At 47.2% G+C, this 21,045-nt stretch overlaps 1 protein-coding gene across 1 annotated transcript in view; it reads right to left on the reverse strand.

The window, feature by feature from the left end:
• ANTXR1 (ANTXR cell adhesion molecule 1) overlaps positions 1-21,045 on the reverse strand; it is a 105,397-nt gene that overhangs the window by 3,207 nt on the left and 81,145 nt on the right. Inside the window, exons 17-18 of the mRNA XM_026863116.1 lie at positions 19,022-19,102; positions 13-212 (exon numbers count right to left, since the gene is read on the reverse strand). Of these exons, the coding sequence (XP_026718917.1) occupies positions 13-212; positions 19,022-19,102 (281 nt within the window). The remainder of the gene's footprint in view (positions 1-12; positions 213-19,021; positions 19,103-21,045) is intronic.

Consider the following 21,045-nt stretch of genomic DNA (forward strand, 5'->3'; position numbering starts at 1 on the left):
TGGGGTGGTGGGGGGAGTGGTGGGAGCGTGGAGGAGGGCGATGGGGTGTGGGGTGTGGATGAGCTGGGTGGAGGGGGGGTATAGATCGGAGCCGGGGGCGGGGGGTTGTAGATGGGTGCTGGGGGTGGAGATGACGGAGGGTATGCGTTGTTCAGCGGGTACTTGGGTGGGGCGTCTGTGTTCTTCACTCTGGTGAAGTTGATGCAACGGCCCTAAAAGAGAAGAGACCAAAGTGGAAAAGCAAGTTACCGATCGAGGCAATGGCATCACAGCGTCACAACCCTCCGCCTGTCTGCAAATCTGACGCCAGTTTAATGATTCCTGGGCACACCGCTTTGTTCCCTCTCTTTCTCAGAGACAAGTGCTGTGCCAAGCAACCAAGAGGTTAAACCCTACCAGCAGCTTTTGTAGTGAAGGAGGAGGAAATCCTCTCCGACTGACTCCGCGATCCTTACAGCAGAGCCTCAAACGCCTCAAGTCACCCTGACGCCGCAGGAGCCGTTCCTATTCTTCCGAGCTGGCGTCTGAGTCAGTGCAGGACCTGGGGTCCCTGCCCCTACAGATGCCTCTACCCAGACCTCAGCCTTAAACTTCAACAGCATGAAATCTGGACTTTGCACCTTTGGAGCCTCTCTCTCCTTCCAATAACTGGCGTTTGTGTCCTATCTCCAATCACTTACCAGCCAGGCAGAAGGGAAGATTTGTTAAACTAAGACAGTTGCTTGCTCAGAATTTTTCCTGAAATACATCCATTTGTCATAAAGCTGTCTTGATATCTGAGTGCTCCTGAGAAGCCAATAAATGTCTTTTCTCGCTCTTCGGTGCTAAGCTACAGTTTGTTGTACATTTTTAAACAAAACCTTTGCCCTCTGAGCTGTTCTTTTTTTTTTTTTCTCCTAAGTTCCACCTGCGAAAGATCTCACTGTAAATACTCAAATGTCAGAATCAGCACTATTGTATTATGGATTCATTCTTTTAGATATTAAATCATCCAAAAAGGCACTAGAGGATTTGAGTCCATACTTTGTTTTTGGATTTGTGAGCCTAAGCTTATTTTCTGTTTTCCTCTTTCCCCTCCCAAAGTAAATGTTTTTCCTGGTGAAAAAATGCCAGAGGGAACGTTGAGCCCATGCAGGCTGGAGTAGATCTGTTGGGGTAACAGCATCAGCCATTTTAATCCTCTGCACGGCTCTGTAGCTTCTCCCTGCTGTAGCCAGCCTAAGGACAAACGCTCCGCCGAAGAGGGACCCAAAGTGAGGTAAGGGAGATGCTGGTAGAAAGGCAGAAGGGTGCTGCAGAAGGATTTGATGGGGGTGAGAGGAGCTGGCGTGGAAGGGGCTGACACAAAGAGATGCAGACAGCTCCTCTCCAAGAGCTCTGCCAATTACAGCATCACGCTCTGTGGACATGAAGAAACATCTGTCTGAGCCTTGGCCGTTCGGCAGAGGACAGTGGATCCCTTGCTGAAGTGATGAGGTATGCAGAGCAGCCCACAGCTGAGAGCACTCTGTCTTGTGCAAGCAAAGGTCGTTTAAGGAAAACAAAGATTTCACAGCGCCTTGGACGACATCAAGGTCAAGACGAGAGCATCACCTCAGGGCTGCTCTGAGCGTGGTGGCAGCCGAACCCTCTCGGCATGGCTCGGCCTGGCCGTCTGTCAGCAGGAGGAACCTCTGGCTTCGACTCAGGCTCTCCTCGAGGAACCAGGCTCCGGGCAGAGCTGAGACCCACGTAAGGGCCGTGAATACACCCGTGGTCACGCCCCTCCTTGAGGATTAACACTCTCGCAGTTAAGGCTTGTCCTTGCAGCACGGCAACATAGAGGGGAAAAGGGAGGAGAGGCCTGAGTGCTGCTCCGTACGCTGCGCTACCGTTAGCGTCTGTGCAGCGGGGACACGTTCTCCACCCCCTGCACGGGTCAAGATGCCAGTACAAAATGAAGTGCCAGAGGGGGCAATGTCTCCGAGCAGAAACACTATGCTCCCTCCACAGCATCCCAGCGCCACTGGTGCTGGCCAGAAAGGGGGCACTGTCTGATGGGCAGGGGAAGGCCTGAAATAAGCACAGGGCCATCTCATCTGTGAGCGTCCCTGGTTCTGTTTGCTCTCTGGGCTGGTGTGTCTGCTTTAATGTCCTTTTAATGCACTTTGCTGTGATTTTAAGCAAATATTGTAGGACAGGCCTGCTGAGCGAGTGAAAGTCTGAACCCAAGATTAACCAATTCGACTCAGAAAAAACCCCCATGAGAATGTTTTCCTTGTTCTGGTTCCATGTCTCCTGCAATGCAACTTCAGTCATTTCAGACTATTACTTGCACTAGTTTTGTTTTCTTTATTTATGTTGAGAATAAAATAAACCCGAACAAAAAGCAGCAGTCCTGGAATCCCAGCCAGAGAACAAAAAGTTGCAATTGTTTTTGTGTGGAGCGATACTCTGGATGCTCCAGGGGTGAGGTTATGGTGCTGCTGATCCAAATGGAACTGAGCACCGCCCTACAAGCATTCAAGAGGATGCAGTGAGGCTCCGACATCTTTGAATTAGGGGCTGGGGCAGGGCTTGAGGGCTAAACGCCACCCAGTCCTCACAGCAATGCCCAAGGTACGGTCCAACAGGGTAAGAGAGAACATCCTGAGCACTGGTAAAGATTTGACTTATGGATGACAACTGGCTTGGGCAGGTCAGCAGCGCCATTCTCCTACAAATGGTGCTCGCAATTCACTCCAGCATATAGCTGCACTGTGCTCCCGCTAGTTTTTGTAGTCAGCTGTGACCTAGTAAGCCTCTGTCCATAAACTGCTGTTCATATCCATGACTAATGGCAACTCTTTTTCTCCAGTAATAGGATTCCTTTGACATTAGAGCGCGCTCTTTTCAAACATGATTGTCTCCACTGCCCTTGACAACTACGCTTTAACATGGACTTACCGGACACGCTGTCTGGTTTGAACAAGGAGTTGGACTGGAGTCTGAGCTCAGATGCAGACCAGAAAACACAGCACAGGAGTGCAGACAGGAGAGCCAGACTTGACCCAGAGCTAGCACAGCATGTAGCTGTACTCATCAGATACCTCCTCCCCATTCCCTTGCGCATTACGCTGGTCGAACTTCAGAATTCAAACCTTATTCCCCTCAAAGGAGGACAGAGTATGTCTTTTTCTTAGCTCAAGCGTGCCATTCCTTATCTCCTCCTATTTCCCCTGCTGCCTGGGTAGCTGCTCTGCAGCAAATTGACAGTGACCCGCTTGGCAACACTTTCTACTACTGTGCAATGGGTAATTCTGCAGGGCATCCAGCATATGTGAAGGGCAGATACAGTTCTGGCTTTCTTCTCCTTCCATGTGAACTGACAGACCAAGGAAATTCTTGTGTTTCTTTGCTTGACATTTCTCTCACCCATGCAGATGGGGGGAGGGAGAATGCCAGATAGGAGTTTTCAGTCCAGATGGACTGAGATGGACTTTGGCAGCTACACTGCCCCAGAGGAGATGGAGAAGCCAACATCTCCTAGGGGAGGAGGATTGTCAGACTGAATGACAAGGAGATATCCAGGAAACAAATGATTATGCCATCACACAAGAGGCAGAAAATGTTTTACTAGTGCCCTGTGCACAAACGCAAAGCAGACCCAGGAGGAAGAGAGCTACTTTAACCAAAAGGCTGGATGTTAAACAGGGCTCTCATCTTGTATCCAGTAATATGACAACAGACACAAAAGTGCAGAGGTTGTGCTAACCAGAACGGACCATAAACAAGTAATCCTAGAGCTCCGGGAGACCCAGCTTTCTCTGAAATGTGTGGCAAGAGATGTGTTTTCCCACCTGCACTTACCAGAAGGGGGCCCTGATTCACAGCTGTGCTTTGTACCATGCAATTGCAACAGAAAAATAAAACATCAGCATCATCAACCTACTGCATGGTTCAGTGCTGTTTTATCTGGAAAACTGTCTGGATGAAGATCAAGTTGGCTGGCTAACCACCCGTCCATTCAAGCTTTTAGAGGGCTCTCCACTGCCAGCGCAGCTCAGTTCCTCTCACAGATAACAGAAGCTGATGCAGAGCAGTAACAGCCCCTCTGAATAAATGGGCCCAAATGCCTTGTTCAGCCTTGGGCTCTGGCTCCAAACCCAGAGCGAGTGTCTGAAGTACTACAGGTAAGAGGAGTGTGGATCCCTCTGCAACCAGTGGAAACCTTCACAGGACCTTCACATGGCTCTGGCTTTAGGAAGGTCTCGACGGCAGCCCCTCTCAGCTATACACCAGGGTTTATCCCCTCATTTGGGTGTCCAAATTTGGATGGGGTGGAGGTGGAAGGTGGTGGCAGGTCCCCCAGGAGGCAGCAAGTGAACCCCTTTCCACTAAATACTACTTTTCATCCTTAAACAGAAGTTACCTTTCATCCCAGGAGAAAGAAACCCTCCTGAACCAGATTATACCACAGCTTTGAGAATAAGAGGGAGACGGTACTTGGAGACACAGAATGTATGAACGTAGGGAACGGGCTGTACATTAAAATGCTGCTGCGTTGAACGCCTTGGCTAGGTTTTATTTCCCTTTCTGCAGCCACAACGCTTCGGGGGGGAGAGTCACAGCTGTGCTTCAGAAGAGACAATTGAAGCAAGATGGAGACATTATTAGGTCTGAAATTTAGTGGAATCAGCAAAATCAGTGAGGGCAATTCATTCTCGCATTTTATGCTGTTTTTTTTAAGAGTACTGCTCACAGGCATATGCATAATGAATTCTGCTTGGAGTGGCCTTGCTCCTTCACCTTCAACAGCTAATTGTCTTAGGGATGAAGGCAGGCAGCTCCGCCTTCAGGACAACAAAGCACTCAGCGGAGGGAGGCTCCTCTCCTCTGACCACGGGCCTCGCCCTGCGAGCTCCTTGCATGCGGAGTGCCTCAGGGTTGCACGCTTGATCCAAGCTTTTCCTTTTGTTTTACGCATCTGGTTGATTGAAGAGCACTGCCAGGGTTGAAGGAGAAGGGTAGGATGTGGGGTGAGGAGGGCATTAGGCTAGAGGTCGTAGCACAGGGTGGTGGTTGCTGAGTGTTCAAGAGAGCGAGCGGGAGCATTTGGGTCTCGGAGAAGGATCTGGCAAGCAGAGGTGCAAAGAGCAGCAGATGCCTCAGCTGAGCTGTGGCATTTCCTAGGAACTCCACAGCCTTCTCCAAGCCACTTCCCACCTCCTGCTGCCTCTCCTTCTGCTTTTATCTGAGTCTGGAAGCCAACTGGGAGATGGACTGTCACCTAGAGCGCAGCGTGCAATGACCTGCCCAGAACTCCACCTGCACAGAGACATTGACTGGGGCTTGGCACGCTGGATCCAGCTGTGGGGAGGATGGACCGTTGTCTTGGGACACTGCATTCTTTCTTTTTTCTCTAACCAGCTAGGTCTCCGCCCCCCACCACAGCAGGACTCAAACTAGGAGCAAGCACTTCTCTTTGTTTCATTTCAGCCCTGCTCTCTGGGGTTCCAGCTGTCCAGGGTGAGGCTCACACACTGCACAGCAGAAAGGTAATTCAGGAAAGGGAAGTTGGTCCCAGAGCAGGGGCATGCCCTCCACGGTTTGGAAAAGACATCTCTTGAACAGAGAAAGATGGAGCACATTTTTCTGAAGTGAAGATTAAAAATGTTTCTGTTTCTCTTGGTTTCCTATCAAGCTGGAATTAATACCTGGAAAAATATCAACGTTTCAAAATCATAAAACACTGCGACTGGCTTCTGAGCTCCTGGGTTTTAACAGAGGCACTGGAAAAAATATGATCCTTAATGTTGTTTTGTATGGGTCATTAGTAACTCAAACTTTCCATAAACAATATCCTGGTTTACCCTGTTGTTACGAGAAAGAGGTGAGAGAAATAAAAAGAAATACAGAAATAAAGATAAGAGAAAGAGAAAGAAGGAGAAAAAGGAAAAGAAAGAGAGTGAAAAAAGGAATGTTCAAATTAACCTGTGATTTGATACCTGATTCTGAATCAAGCATGCACAAAAACTTGTAGGAGATACTGGCCAAATGAATAGCAGGCAAACATTAAATATCCGCGAGAGTTACCACTAGTCTCTGCTAAGAGATGATTTACTAAACTGTTTTAAAAGCAAAGCACATACATGGATGAGAGAAACCAATGCTAAATTCTCCGAGCCAAACCCTCCCTACCAAGGATCCTGGGTGCTTGATTTGAACTCAGTCCAGGCATGAAACTTCCCCAAACATCTGTGAGGGTGATGAGTGGGGAGAGGAGAAGAAAGAGAGAGCGAAGCCTCACAGTGGATCTGATCGCAGCTCTGAGCCCCACGGGAAGAGGAAGGCGGTAAACTGGCAGTTTGCCTGTCCGCAGCCTGCGAGAGCCAAACGGCACAGACAGCTCACGCTGCCTCTCCTGTAGCTACAGAGAAAAATTGCCTATAGCCAAGGTGGTGTGGATCCTCTCTTTGGGAAGCAGCCTTTGCATAGGGTGCTTTACAAACCTCTCTCCAAAACTGCACCCCTTTGTGCCCAGGCAAAGGTGATACTGGGAGAAGACCGGGGTGAGAATAACCAGTATCTGCTTCCCACCAACACTGTATCAGTTGGAACAGCATTGGTTGGGGAGCTTTTGGGTTCCCAGGGGTGTTGCTGCTCCAAACCCCTGCCGAGATAATCCCAACATCCCAGGTGGCTTCTGCTCCGTGGTAGGATTCTGCGAGTTTGAAATATCCCTGCTTGCACGACCTGAGCTGGCGGTGTGCTGCCTGTTAAATCACACAAGGGTGCCTGGAGACAGTTTTAGGAAACTGTTAACTAGCTTCTGGGCTTTGTAAGCCAGCCTCTCCCACTGAGCTCGGTCTGTGCTGAGCATGCCCGGTAATGCCAGGAAACGCTGCCTCCTGCAGCAAGCCTGCTAACTGTACTGTTACCTCTGTATCTGTTAGTCACCAAGCAACTATTAAAACTGTCTCATTTCGTGATAAAACATCACCGCAGCAAAACCATTCCCATCTGTGTCTCTTTCCTAAATACAGAGCCTAGAACTCAGCGTTGCTCATAAAACCGACATGCCCAAGGCATTCCTGCCACCTTGGCCACTCAATAAATAATAAATTGGAGGTTTGACCTATTTTCTCCCCAAATTAAGAGGAAGACTTCCATTGATAAAATCATCACTCCAACGGGGTTCTAATAACCTAGTTTCTTATTGCAGAGGCAGCACAGAAAATTACGGACTGTTAGAGTTTACCTTAAAAGACCTTGTGAAAATACTGCAGCGTGATGAAGTTTGGAGTAAGATCCAGAATTTTCTCTTGGGTCTCAGCACTACATGCCATGCTAGATTTGACTTTCCAACTCCCAGGAATAGAGTGGTACAAAACTGGTGTTTCCTTCCACCAGTAAGGAGGTGGGATTTACCCCATATGAAAATGATAAAACACGTTATCGAACTAGTGACGAGTGATATTACACCTAGCCGCTGAGCTCCAATCAGAGGCAGTTTCCTACACTGCAGACAAGCATCCCGCCCAAATTCAGAAGGAAAAAAAGAAGCAGAAATAACGCCTTGCTTTATCTGATGCTTTGATATGGTTTGGTCTATTCAGCTGTTAAAGCGATGGTCTGTATTTGTATTTATCGGATTCTGTTCTGTTCAGGCAACCCAAAAGCAGTAAACATTGAAGGACAGAGAAAACGACTTTAAACACCATGAAGTCATGCAACTTCTGCAGATCTTTCATGAAATTTGAAATAAATGAGAGCTTAGTTAGCGTATCAGCTCAGTCATGTTGGCTTATGACTAAAGCTCACATATACCTATGTCTATAGCGCTGTGCATCCGAGGGCCCCATGGTACAGAGTGGTTCTGCCAATCCAGCCGCCAGTGAAAATCTTACTCATAAGCCTACTCATAACTTCTTGTCCGTGCCTGGCTCTTCAGACCTACCACAACCCTGATAATACCCACTGCTCTGCCAGCTTCCGGGTCTCGATAACTGTAAGTGCATTAGGCAGGACCGAACCAGCCGGAGAACCTACTGAAAAGAAAACGTTCAGAGCAAACTCTTCCAAAAAGTGAAACAAGATGATACAGGCTTCTACCTTGCCAAATTCAAGCGTGGGAATGAGCTTAATAGCCTCAATCTTTGGCTCGTGCCAGAGTTAGGGAGCGTGGCTCTTTCAGTGATGAGTGGGCATTTGTATGTCAGCAAACAGGCCTGATTACTTTTGCAGGAGCTAGTTTTGGCTTATTTAGGCCGTGGGATGTGTGTCATTTCCAGGAAGATCTGGTCATTCTTCCCATTGTCTTTCTGGAAAGAGGTAGCTAGTCTTGGAGCAATGCTGAGTGACACACCAAAGACACTGCCTCACACAGGACTGTAATCTTTCATCTGGAGGTTGAATAACAAAGCCTACTGGGGATAAGGAGAAGAGAGAAAAATTCAAATGAAAAATGAAGCATTCTTTTGGCAGCGATAACTGGAACAACTAATCAAGGGCAGTGGTAAACATCCCTCTGGAGAGGAAGAAAGCGCCTGCAGGATCTTGCAGCCTGCAGAAATCAGTGATCTGGGAAGGGTCTCTCTGGGCACGATTTGTCTTCGGGTGAGCAGACACAACATGCTTCAGGGCAGGATCTTCCATGATGTGCAAAGGAGAAGACACAACTCAAGGGCTGTTTTCACATTATATGACTTGGGAAAATCATCCTGTGCAGGGAAGTGCTAGTGGCTCGAGGAAACAGGAGTTACTGTCTGATGAATACTGTCCCACCAGTATGCAGTGAGACGTAATTCCCATCCCTGCAATCCCTGTTTGCTAGATTTGCCTTGGCTCCTGAGGCAGAGCCCTGACCGTCAGTGTTAAAGGCGTGACCTTGCAATTCTGTCCAGGGGAAATTTTGCCCTGGATTGAGGTAGGACTGGGATGCTCCCCTTTATGAGCTGGCTACTCCCTGCTTCAGAAACGGAGGTCCAGCAGTTCGAGAGCCAGCTCTGCGCTTTGTTTTTACTGTAACGAGCAATCGGCTTTGCAGTAGTCCTGCGAGCCGACGGGCTTTTGGCTTTGGAGCTGTTAGTTCCAGGAAAAAGAGCTAATGTTTAGGTTAACTTTTCCATGGCTGCAATAGTATGTGTGCACTATTCCATACTGCAATAGTATGTGCGGAGAGGTTACAATTTTGTTCTCAAGCTCTGCAGCCATCAACAGAAACCTGCTAGCTTAGATTTACTGCTGGGCTACCAGTGCCTGTGCTGCTGTCTGCAGAAAGGAGGATCACCGAGCAAGTAGCAGCATGGCAACGTGTAGGTGTGTGTGGGGTGACCTGGGAGTCCACACGGCTGGTTTATTCTCAGGTCTGGAAAGGGAATGTGCTCTAGTGTTTAAAGCAGGGGAATTTGAAATGATATCTCCTGGTTTCTGTTCTTTGTTTCAGGAGGAGTATTCTATTCATGACATTGTGGAACAGCACGGTGTGAAATCAGACAATTCTCTTAAAGCTGAATTTCCTCATCTCTAAAATACACACCTAATTCAAAATAAGAGAGGACGCAGGGAACTTGCCGGGATGATAGACTTCGCTCATGTGCTTTGTGAAGTTCATGGTTAATCGGTAATACCTAACCTTCCCCGTACTGCCATTCATTCATCTTGGCTATCTATAACGAAACAGATTTCGTGACTTTCAGTGAACTCACTGGAGGTTTGTGTGGCAGAATTTGCTCCTCAGTGTCCAATTATGAACAAATAATTACAGCTTTGGGGATGTTTTCAATGGATTTGTGCACTCCAAGCAACTGCTCCATTCCTTCTGTACTCCTCGATAAAGTTCTAATAACGCAGCCTTAAGTTAAAACCAGGATTCCTGTGTGCCAGCAATGCTTAATGGGTTTTACAGTTCCTCATGAACCTGCTAATGGCTGCGTGTGCTGCAAGTGCCTGACAGCTGACGAACAATCATCGGTGCCAAGGCTGAAATAAATGGCCCCTGTGCCCCCCATGGTCTGTAAACTGCCGGTGGGACAGGGTGGGACACAGGCCGTGATTTACCAAGGTCAGGTGCTTGTGGGGACATCCAGGGAGGGGTTCTTTGTTACTGGTACAGTCCCGCACTCCTCTTTGAAAGAGACTGAGCCCTGCACACCCGCTTGCCCTGGGCGAGGGGTGGCACACCCAGGAGGGTCCTTGCGGGCTCCAGCGGGACACCAGGCACACAACAGCCTTGAGTGAAGCAGCACAAGGCCACTGGAGTTACACCCGGGGTGGCTGTCCTGCCATGCACCTCTGTGTCTCCACAGCTCTTCCAAGGTAGGGCTTACGCGTTTGGAATTTGCATGTGTACTAACAGAAGTGGATCAGGAAGCAGGGCCCTGCACTTATTAAGGACTTACACATGGGTAAGGCCAGGGCCAGGTGGCCAGAGAGGTGTGACTCTAACACAACATTATGCTTCAACGTGTTTGCTGTGTGACACGCTGCTGTGGTGTGAGCCACTCCACCCACTGACCCCCTCTAGACCCTTCGTCTTCACAACTTCCACCCTAACTCTTCAGTCTGACACCCTTTGCTCTTTTTTGCACTTTGTGCAGGACATTTGCCCAGGGTCTTGCAGGTACCACATGCTTTCACGTCCAGGATGGTGGCCTGACCAGGGAAAGCTGAGGACTGAATTAAGCTGTAGTTTAAGTCATCCCTTTCTGTGCCCTGGACTACAGGTAACGCATCTGCGGTCGGTGCTTTTGTTTCTGGGTGGCTCTGCATGCCGAGCAAGTCTCTGAGGGCCCTCTGATCACTGATGTAAGACCTAGGGCTCCCCTCACAAGTTCTCGGTGCAGATGGACCCAGACACAGTCCAAATTTTTCAGCTGGGGCTGCTGCTTATTTTTAGGAATTTATTGCAATCCCACAGGAAACAATGACCTCGCTTTCCCATAAGGACAAGGAGAGTAAGTCCAGCCCACTGCTGGAAGCCGTGTGAGGGAAACGGCACGAGTGCAGCATCAACATTCACTCAGCAAGAAACATGCATTGGAGAGGCGGGTTTTCTAGACATCTGTCACAAGGTGATTCTCCCTGCATCAAAATCCTGTTCTTCCTGTTATACAAATGTCACTTCCTATGTTTTTACTGATTTCTAAGAACCTAAGCACCTACTGAACAGCTTTGCAATGTTTTCCATGAGAATGTACATACTTAGACACTCTTCTGCATCTGGTCTCCTGGGTTTTGCAATTCCCTCCCCATAGCACAGCATCATTGTTGCATTGCTCCAGTAAGGGTTCTGCTCCAACAGTTATTTCATTTACCCCCCAGCTGCAGAACTACTCACTCCATGCAGAGGAAAGTTTGAACTACGGTGTTCCGTCGGCTTGTTTTGCCTTCTGCTCTTTAAAACAAACTAGGAACCCCTTTTGTTTCTCAGCTCATTACACCGAAGGCTGCCCTTTCTGTGAGCCCCATGCAGGAATATCCTCTGCGCTGAGCCTGCCCAGTCCCTCAGTGCTCTGGAAATCTCAAATCATCAATGAAGCAGGCTAAGTTCTTGCCTCAGTTCATACTTTACAGTAAAGCTCAGCACTTGTGAAGGTTTCAGCACTGTACTGAAATCCAGACAAACCCTGTTGCCTACACTTTCTCAGAGAAGCAAAATGCAGTTATGTGCTTTGGGGCTAGGGAGGGTGGGATGAGGAACCGGAGTGGAAACACAAGCATCTGCCTTTGTTTCAAGACGGGAGGTGGTACTGAGTTAGATGGAGAAACTCACGTCACCACCTAAGCGCTTGCACCTAGACATCCATCCTCTGGCAAGCAAAAATACATCCTGCAAGTTTTACACAGTGAGACACACCTGAGGGGCTAGCTCCCTGCCCCACTAGCCCAGAAGAGCATTGCTCTGACCCAGCAAGAGTTTTGCACTCTCCCCCTGCTATGGCCCAGTCTCCAGAGGCAATGCCAGCTCCGGGCTCTAACACACGCACACGCACACGAACAGGCAGTTCTGGCTGGAACTTTGTGCTGCTCCTTCTTCGGAAGCTGCACGGGAGATGTGCTGAGGGAGGATGAACTAGCAAGAAAAGTTGTTCCTTGTGGTTAAAGGAAGATTTTAATTATATGAACAGATTATTCCAGCTGGTGTCGTAGATCCACTGTTCAGCATTCAGGTACATCAGTACTGCTACACCGTCTCAGTGTCTCCCACTGTACCTGTCCATACTTGCTCTTGCCCCTTGCCTCAAACAAGGCTGAGATTCTGGTTTTATTTGACACTGTACAGCACCTGGCATGATGGGTTTGATTTAAGCTAATGCCTGGAACATATGAATATACCACTATAACGAGCAAGGCCCTGGGCTATGCGGCAGCACTGTCCCTCTCTTTTTAGTTTAGGTTTAATTTTCTTCCATTTCAGCACTTGTGTGGGGAGAGAGAGATGACCAGTTATTTCCCAGATAGGTCTTCGCAAGCACACTGCTTTCTCCACAAGACGGGGGAATTCATGGAAAGGAGGCTTTGTTTTCTGAGAGTTTGAATTTGCCAGAAATAAAAAGACATTTCTCAAATGGCACAGCAGCCAATGCTAATCTCCTCCGTGAAACACCCAATGACGTGCAGCAGATTAAAGCTTTTTCAGGCTTTTCAAAGCATAAGGACAGAGAAGGAGAAAAATTTGCTGTAACATGGTAATGAATCAGGCTGCTTTTTTCCTCCTCTGCATTTTTTAGACACAATGATTGCCCAGACAGGGCTGTCCCATGAGCTGAGAGTCGTGGTCTGCTGAAGCAGGTCAGTCCCTGACACAAGTACCAAAGATGGCACGTGGACAGACTTGGCAAAGCCAGCTCCTGGTTCCCAGAGTGGTCACCTGAACTCCTTACACTGCACAAAACATGCACAGTGAGGCCAGAAATCAAGTTAATTCGAGGCGCTGGCATTTCACTGTAATGTCAAAATGTTAGCGCGATCACAGGGCAGAGGGAGTTTGATAAGCTTTTGTTGAAACACAGTGCTCTTCTGTAGTGAAGATTCATGCAGCTTGGCAGTAAATTTGTCTTACTGCATACTCTGACTGCTCTGTTTCTATTAACATCAGCTTTTTATGTCAGCACACGCACACACACACATTCTTCCTTTCACAGTAAAAAGAACAATTGCAATTACTTTAATGGGGACATTTTCATGTATTTCGTAGCCTCATCCTCTCGTCATAACTAACCACAATTTGTACCAGAACCGTATCACTGAGATCTAACAAGATATGTGCTGGTGTGATTTCACCAGTAAACTTGCAAAACTACACTAGTTCTGGGAAAAGCTCCTCTCCTTGAATCTTCATTAATTTAGGTAGGATACGTCTTTACGCATAATTCTACATGGGTTTGTTATCTTTTTTCTCCATATTTATACCCATCTATATTTACCTATACACACACTAAATGAAAATGCAAATAACACAATGCAGTAAAAAAATTAAGATATATAATTGGCTCCCAGACTGAGATGTCCGTGGCCAAGTCTGAGCCTGAAACACATTTTAATAATCTCCTCATAAATTACTGGCATAACGGTGTTTATGAAGGAAATGCAACTGACACTTTGAAGAGACGCTAATTTTTCGGATCCTGTGCTTAGTGAGCAATTTGCACAAACAAGCATTCCCTTACTCCATTATAAAAGCAATAAAGTTTTCTAATATATATATTTATTTAAATTACCCCTATCTGATGATGTTTTGAATGTAAAAATAACCTCATTAATGCTGACAAGAATGCAAACCTAGTCTCTTGAAAATGTGAGAAGACCACAGGAATCCCATGTGACTCTGACTTCCTTGCCTTATTGGAAACATCTGTGTCTGTTGGTAACATCAGACCATTTCCAGGTTTGACTCCAACAGAATTTCACAACCTTTTTTGTGCATCTCAACCTCTCCGGGAGCACTTCAAAACAGCTCCCGAACATCCCTCTCTTCTCCTTTTGCTTTGGGATAAAAGATGCATTTTTAAAAGCCTTCTGCAGACCAGACCAAAGTTTGCGGCGTGGCTCATTGTTGCCAGTGTGACCGGTTGTTGCAGATGTAACACCGTGCTGGGGGGGACCCGCTGCTGACATCAGAAGCCAGCTTTCACAGGGCTGGAGAGGTCAAAGCCAGGTAAGACTCTGGCTCGGGCTGCTGCCACGCTACAGGCTGGTGTCCTTTCTGGCACTCCTCCTCGAAAAGGTCTCAGCTCTGCTGTCCAGAAGCATCTCACCCCATATCCAGCCCTTTCTAGTCAGCTATTTCTATAACTGTACCTTTTGCAGTGAGGAAACTGTCCTGTACAAGGCATCTCAACCTTGATTAAAGGGTTCAGGGCATGAACAGACAAGAGGCAGAGAGAAGGGATTGTCTGAGGTCACACAGAGGAGGAGGGCTGGAATCTAAGCTTCAGTTCCCACATTATCCACTGCAATGTATGTAAATTGCAAATTTATTAGTCATTACCCTTGAACCAATGTCTTGTAACAGTCTTCTTGACAATTTGTATGGTACCTAGGAAGCTGCGTGGGCTACAGCAGATAAACGGTGACAATTAATCAACACAGTGTTTGGAGCTGAATCCATGTTTCATTCTACGCGAGCGATCTCTTGAACAGCTCAGCTAATGTGCTGGCAGTGGATAAAGGAACTGATTATAGCAAGGGGTTGCTTATATATGAAAATGATGTAACCCTGGGATTAAATCCAACTCCTTTTCAGGCTCCAAAGCAAACAGAGATGCCTTTCAGTTACTTTTCATCTGGCTTCACTTTTTCATGTTGACCAGTGGGTGAATTAAGGTGCCCATTCCACAGCACCAGGAGTCTGAAATCTGCTTCCTCCTTTTCTCCGGGAAAGAGAAGGAAGGAGATACAAATTGCTTTCAAAACAGGTTTTTTTGGATACTTTTAGGAATATCATATGGTCAAAGGCTCCTGTCTGCAAATTTCAGGCTACTCTTTACTAGCCATAAATTTTCCTTACAAGGGTTCAAATATTTCTATAGCCTGAGAATGCACCATGTGGTGGGTTTTTTATCTGCTGGCTCTGTTTGAGGCTGCTGGTTACTGTAGGATGCTCTGCTAATCACTGGTTCTCTCATTCCCAGGGCATGTCCATGCTGTGAGGACTGCTAGGGCTGGCAGTTCCTACGCAGCTGGCAGCGTGGGCATGCTAGTTTGCTGCTAAGCAACTCTGGAGTATTTATTCAGCTTGTGTCGTAAAGTCTACACCAAGTGGCTGCACGGCATGATTGAAACTGAGCTAGTTAGTCTGAAACTCCTCTGGGTGACTGCCAGGTAGACAAACCGGCATGCCCAGGCCAGCCTAGCAGAGGGCCTGGGGTGGCAGCAATGGGTGGCCTGGTCCCCTAGGCGCAGCAGGTAGCGCACAGCGCAGCACCCTGGGGACGGATGGCGGCGGGATGAAGGTAGGCAGTCAGGAAAAGGGGGAAAGCTGCAGCTGCCCTGCCTTGTGCAGCAACATCTCAGGGCCCTGCATCTGACTGCCGGAAGCCTCCTGTCTTCTGGGACTGGCCAGGCTGGGTTTACACCAGGGCATCAGGGCCGAGGTTTCAAACCGGCTGTGCCTCGACCTCAGACCAAGGAGGGACTGGGCGCTGTCAGCACCAGCGCTGGTGGGCCCCTTTTGGGTAGAGACTCCCTCACCTGCACATTCCGGCAGAACAGGATCACATCTAAACTTGCCAGTGGACAGCTATGGCAGCCTGCAGACTTGCTGAAGATTGTGGAACCCGGTGAGCACCAAGTCTGTCCTTGCTGTGCTCCTGGTCCAGAGGAGCTATCTGGGATCACACGGAGAGGCCACGGGAATTTACAGCTGAGCTCACCACTGCCAAAATGACTCTCACAGCTCCACCCCGCTGCCTAATCTTTAGTGCTGGCAAACCCTGCACCAGAAACACGTGGCTGGCAGAGCATCTAGCATCTGTGTGTGAATGCGTGGGGCTGCCGCGCTGTGACTCTCCCCCGTAGAGCTGGCCTTCAGCATCTCCTGCACTAGGACCTGCAGGACCACTAGGACCTTCAGCATCTCCTGCACTTAAACCTGGCAGATACAGACAGTTGGCCTCAGTCTGCACATCAGGTCAAGGAGGTGACGTCCATATCACAAAGCACTGTGCCCAGGGCACCTTCCTCACACGAGCTGTCAGCCATCAGACACACCATGCGCTCGGGGTAGTTTGTTTTATGAGACAATATTTGATGTTTGCTGACCTGGGAGAAGCCACTTGCCTTAAGGTAATCCTGCAGTCTTTGTATCCTAATGTTTGGACGTGCATTTGCATTTCTATTAGAACAGTGGCACAGAGAAGAATAGAGGGAGGTTGGCAGGGATCAAATAGGGCTCAGAATTTCCTTATTTTGTGAGTTGCAAATTTTGTAAGTATTTTTGTAACTTTTTGCTTTTCTTTTGGACTAATTTGTCTCCCAAGGCACAGTCTGAGATTGTGGTAGTTCTGTTAACAGCAATGTTGCCTCATTCCTTCCCAGTCCCTTGCACAGAAGCCTCTAAATGTTGGAAAGCCAACCTTCCCAACGCCCAGCTCCGGTAAAATCACTTTCTGTATCTACAAAGGAGAAAGTGAGGTATGACAGACTAAAACCCGCATCCAAATCACAGGGAATGTCTATAGCAAGATAGGAGATGACTCAGAAATGTCGAAGCTGAACACAGCGCTTGAAAGCTAAATTCTTCTCTCTACTTTAAATCCATAGCAGGAAGACAACCTCCACATTTTTGCTGAAGAGTGGAGGGGAAAACCCTGTCTAATTCTGCCATTTCAGCTGTGTAAACTAACGAATGTCACTTTAGTGTTTTACAGCGAGTTCTCATATTGGTTTTGCCGGCACTGTTGGGAGTGACATCACCTGGTAGTTATGTCACTACTGTAGAGGGATAAACATAAACTGCTCACTTAAGTCTGAAAGTGATTAAAAACATCAAGAGGGCCACACGTGGTTATTCAAAGGAGGCAAACACTCAGGCTCATGGTTTTGTTTACAAAGAGGAAAACAAATGTTCTAAGAACAGTCTACCCTCACAGGAAGTCTGAGAAGAACTTCATATCTACACAGAAAAGTGCTCAAACATTTGGAAGTCTTCCAGGAGTCAGCTGGAGAGAAACAGGTATTTTAGCCGCGGTAAGCCTGTGTGCATTTTCAGCCAGCTTCTCTTCCACACTACATTACACCTGCACCCTAGCCAGAGATCCTTCATAGCACACCAGAACCATAAAGAGCTTAATTTACTTCAAGGCTGGATCACATAACACCTATCTGGGCTACTTCTGCTATTGCTTATGCTGGCAGGACACAACTGCATGTCTAAGATACATCACCAAAAAGGGATGGAACCTGCTGACAGTCGCACTAAAATAAATCGCTGCTAACTGTATCAGCTTCAGCAAAACTGCTCTGGATTTTCCCTAGCATAAATGGAAGTGGCATCTTTCATCTTAGCTTGTCAAGTCAAGAAAATTATTCATAGAATGGGCATTCTTCAAACCCTGATTTCTGTGGGAGAATTGCCAGGCATTAGCAATCTCCCAGAAATCAGTATCACACTCAGTGAAGACATTTTAGCAAATCTTCTCCCTGAAGGAAAAAAATATTAAATCTCTCTATTCACAAGGGTCCATTGGTCCAGCATTCAACGGAAAACCTTACAGGGAGCCAAGTGTTACAGAACTATGATTCCCCAACAAAAAATTACATTATTGTTTCATGTGCAGTTGCGTTTCTTGACTCAATGCTACACACTAAGAATGCCGCACGGTTAATTATGCTTTGGACCAAAAATATTCCTGAGGCAACTCCAGGCTCCTTTGCTCATTTATGGCAGTGGTGTGTAAAATGATTCCATAAGACATTAATGTAAGTGACATTTTTCAACACGAGGAGAACGCAGACAGGGGCTCAGAGAGATGCGGAATCTCCACCCTTGGAGATATTAAAAACTGGATTTGGAACAGCCCTGGGCAACTGGGTGTAACCATCTAAATTGCAGAGAGTTAGGGGATGTTTTATGGCTGCCACGGGGATTTCAACGCACGCATGCTGTGTACCTTAGACAGGCTAAATCTGCAAAGCTCGGGGGCAGCTCTCACCCTCCCCTGCCAGCTGCGTGTCCCTCCTGTCTGCGGCAGCCGAGCTCAACACACGGGGCTGTGGCGGGCACTGCAGTGCTCAGCCAGGTACCTCTGGAGACAGTTTGGGGTAACTCTCCTGAAATCATTCAGGAAGCACCCAGACATTGAATTCCACTGAAAAGATTACCCTGGAGACGAGAGGCAGCTCTATCCTACCCTGCTCTCATAGCCAGCATCATTCCTGCGAAGTGACGTGAGTCCATCCTATTCAGTGGCTTCTGTTTCTACCCACAGGCACACATTAATGTACAGAAATTTCCATGAGCCCAGTTTTTCATAGAAATATGTGGGAATACTTCCTCCCTCTCATACAACAGTCTGAACCTCGTTCTGCAAACCTTGCCTTGTAAGAGTGCCCATGAAGTCTAAATTTATGTAGAAGGAAAAAAAAAAAAAAGTATGTTCAGAGTTTTATTCCAGAATTTAGATTTTAATAATTATTTATATAATGTATTAATAGATTATAACCTATATAATTTATACAATTATTTTATAAGTATTTATAATGATTTAATAATTATTCCATAATTTAGCTTTAATAAATGAAAATACGCATAAATATTCCTTACTGTTCATTAAAATTACTTATGCAATTAATTGAAAGCAGCTATACTATCTAAGAGCCAGACAGTACTGGGCTCTTTGACGGGTATTTCTGTCACTGCACCTCCACAGTTTTCATGCTTGAAACTGTAACCAAGTGCATGCGCTGCAGCTGCAAACAAAGCTGACAGATGTGGCTGAATTTTTGTTTCCAAGCTGTCACGACTATCTGCCTTTAGCCCCACATGTAAAGGCCGTCAGAAACTTTAGAGGTATTTTAGTTTTCCCTAGCTGTAAAAAAATGTTTTGAGGGACGGTACCTTGTCTCCTGGCTGTGGGCGCATCACCGACACGCGGTCATAACCTTTCCGCAGCAAGACCCAGAGAGCATCCAATTTCCCCTGCAATCAAAAGAAACACACGTTACCTTCTGCGCAAGAACAAGGGCGCTGTGCAAAGTGCAGTGCAGGGACATTGCAGCTTAGACCTACACATTTATTACTTAACCATTTGCTGTGCTTGTACAAGCTGGTGGAGAGCAAGGTTTTCTCTCATAGAAATTCACTCCAAACTCGCTGCAAGTGCAAAGGAAGAGGCTTTCGAATGAGCAGTTTGTCTGGCAGTCAGGAGTATCCAGGGGTCTAGCCTTTACGGATTCTTCTGAAAATCTCCAAAGGTGACTTGGATACCTCCTGGGCTGAGGAAGAGTCCAGTACCTACTCAGCTCCTGGTATTGTTGCTAGCAAAATGCTGAATCAATGCAGAAAGGGATTTTACACAGTGCATTTCCTAAGCTTTCTGCCTCCCCCTCTGGCTGGCTGGGCGGCTCGCCTCTAGCTCCAGGTGACCACTGTGACATGTTAGATATAATTTTGATTTATATCTCAGAACAATCTGCTGGGGAGAACTGACTGTAAAACGTTTCTTCACGCAGCCAAGACACGGAGTCACAGCTATGTGCTGTGTAAAGACCCACTTAATCTTTCATGTCAGCTACATGCTAGCAAGAGAGCATCGGGTCACCAGGTGTCACATAACTCCGCAGCCCCACCCCGTACGTCAGTTAATATTTACATCTTTTCCAGGCAATAACACACATCTTTCAAAGTCCTCCATTGCTATGAGCTCAGCGGCAGCTGCCCTGCAGCTGCCACCCTCCTCACACTGTGCTGGTTTTGAGAAGCTCTTCACCTCACTGGGTGGTCTCGTACCCAACAGCCCGTACCCCGGCGCACACCTGTGCGCACGCACAGACCCAGACAGGTTTTGCTGAAAACCCGACGTGTTGAAATCTCTTGTGGACAGAAAGTTTGGCTGAGATGGGGGATTGGACCCTTCCTGCCATTCCTGCAATGCAGACAAAGTGTTCATTCCTGACTGAAATTCAGCAGTGGCATACAATACCAAGCCTGCGGTTATTTTCCAAAGGAGCTGAACAAGGCCAGAAGGAGCAGCACAGGGCTCTGCAATGTAGAAATACCCATAAAATCATCTGCTCTGATACATACATCTGCTGCTCAAGGGTTCCTGGCTATATCGCCATTCTAATAGGCCAGGGTTTCACTTTCAAAATGTACTCAGCTTCTGGGAGATCTGCAGAAGGGTTTACACAAGCACCACGCTGGCTGGCTCAGTGGAAGGCTACAGACATATTACAAGCCAAAGATTCATCTATTACAGAATCACAGAATCATCTGGGTTGGAAAAGACCTTGAAGATCATCTAGTCCAACCATTGACCTAACACTGACAGTTCCCAACTCCATCCACCATATCCCTAAAGCTCTCTTCACGTTAACTTCATTTGACCCTTGGTCTGTTAAGTGCGTGAGACCTGGAAATTTGTAGAAATCTCTTGAAAAGGTTAACAACAGGCAGTGTTTATGAAGCTTTCCATCAGCATTGTTCTGAATGCTACAAATGGTACGATATTAGAGCAGGCACCACGCATGAAACCCACACCAGTAATAGTCAGTAAACGTTATTGTGTCTGCGGAGACAGAGACAAGCTACTCTGAGAATGTACAAAGTTGTCACTTGGTACAAAACTATTTCCTGGGGTCAAGAGGATCAAACCCAAAGACGCATCTAATCCTGACTGGACTCAGAAATTCATGAACATTTCCTGAAAATAAAGACAACACAAATTTTGTGATAGCAGAATTGCCTCATGGGACAAAATTAAGCAAATGGAAATGTAAGCTGAATATTGCAGTGGTGGTGGGGAAAGAGCAAGTAGTGTCATTAGCAGTAAGGAAGCTTGCTTTCCCGAAAGTCTGCGTCCCATGGCTGATTGTGAACTTCAGGGTCTGTGGAGGTGAGACCTTCCCGACAGCCAGGACATT

The sequence above is a fragment of the Athene cunicularia genome (assembly GCF_003259725.1).
Source record: "Athene cunicularia isolate RWA chromosome 22 unlocalized genomic scaffold, athCun1 chr22_part1, whole genome shotgun sequence".
In the NCBI taxonomy this organism is placed as follows: Eukaryota; Metazoa; Chordata; class Aves; order Strigiformes; family Strigidae; genus Athene; species Athene cunicularia.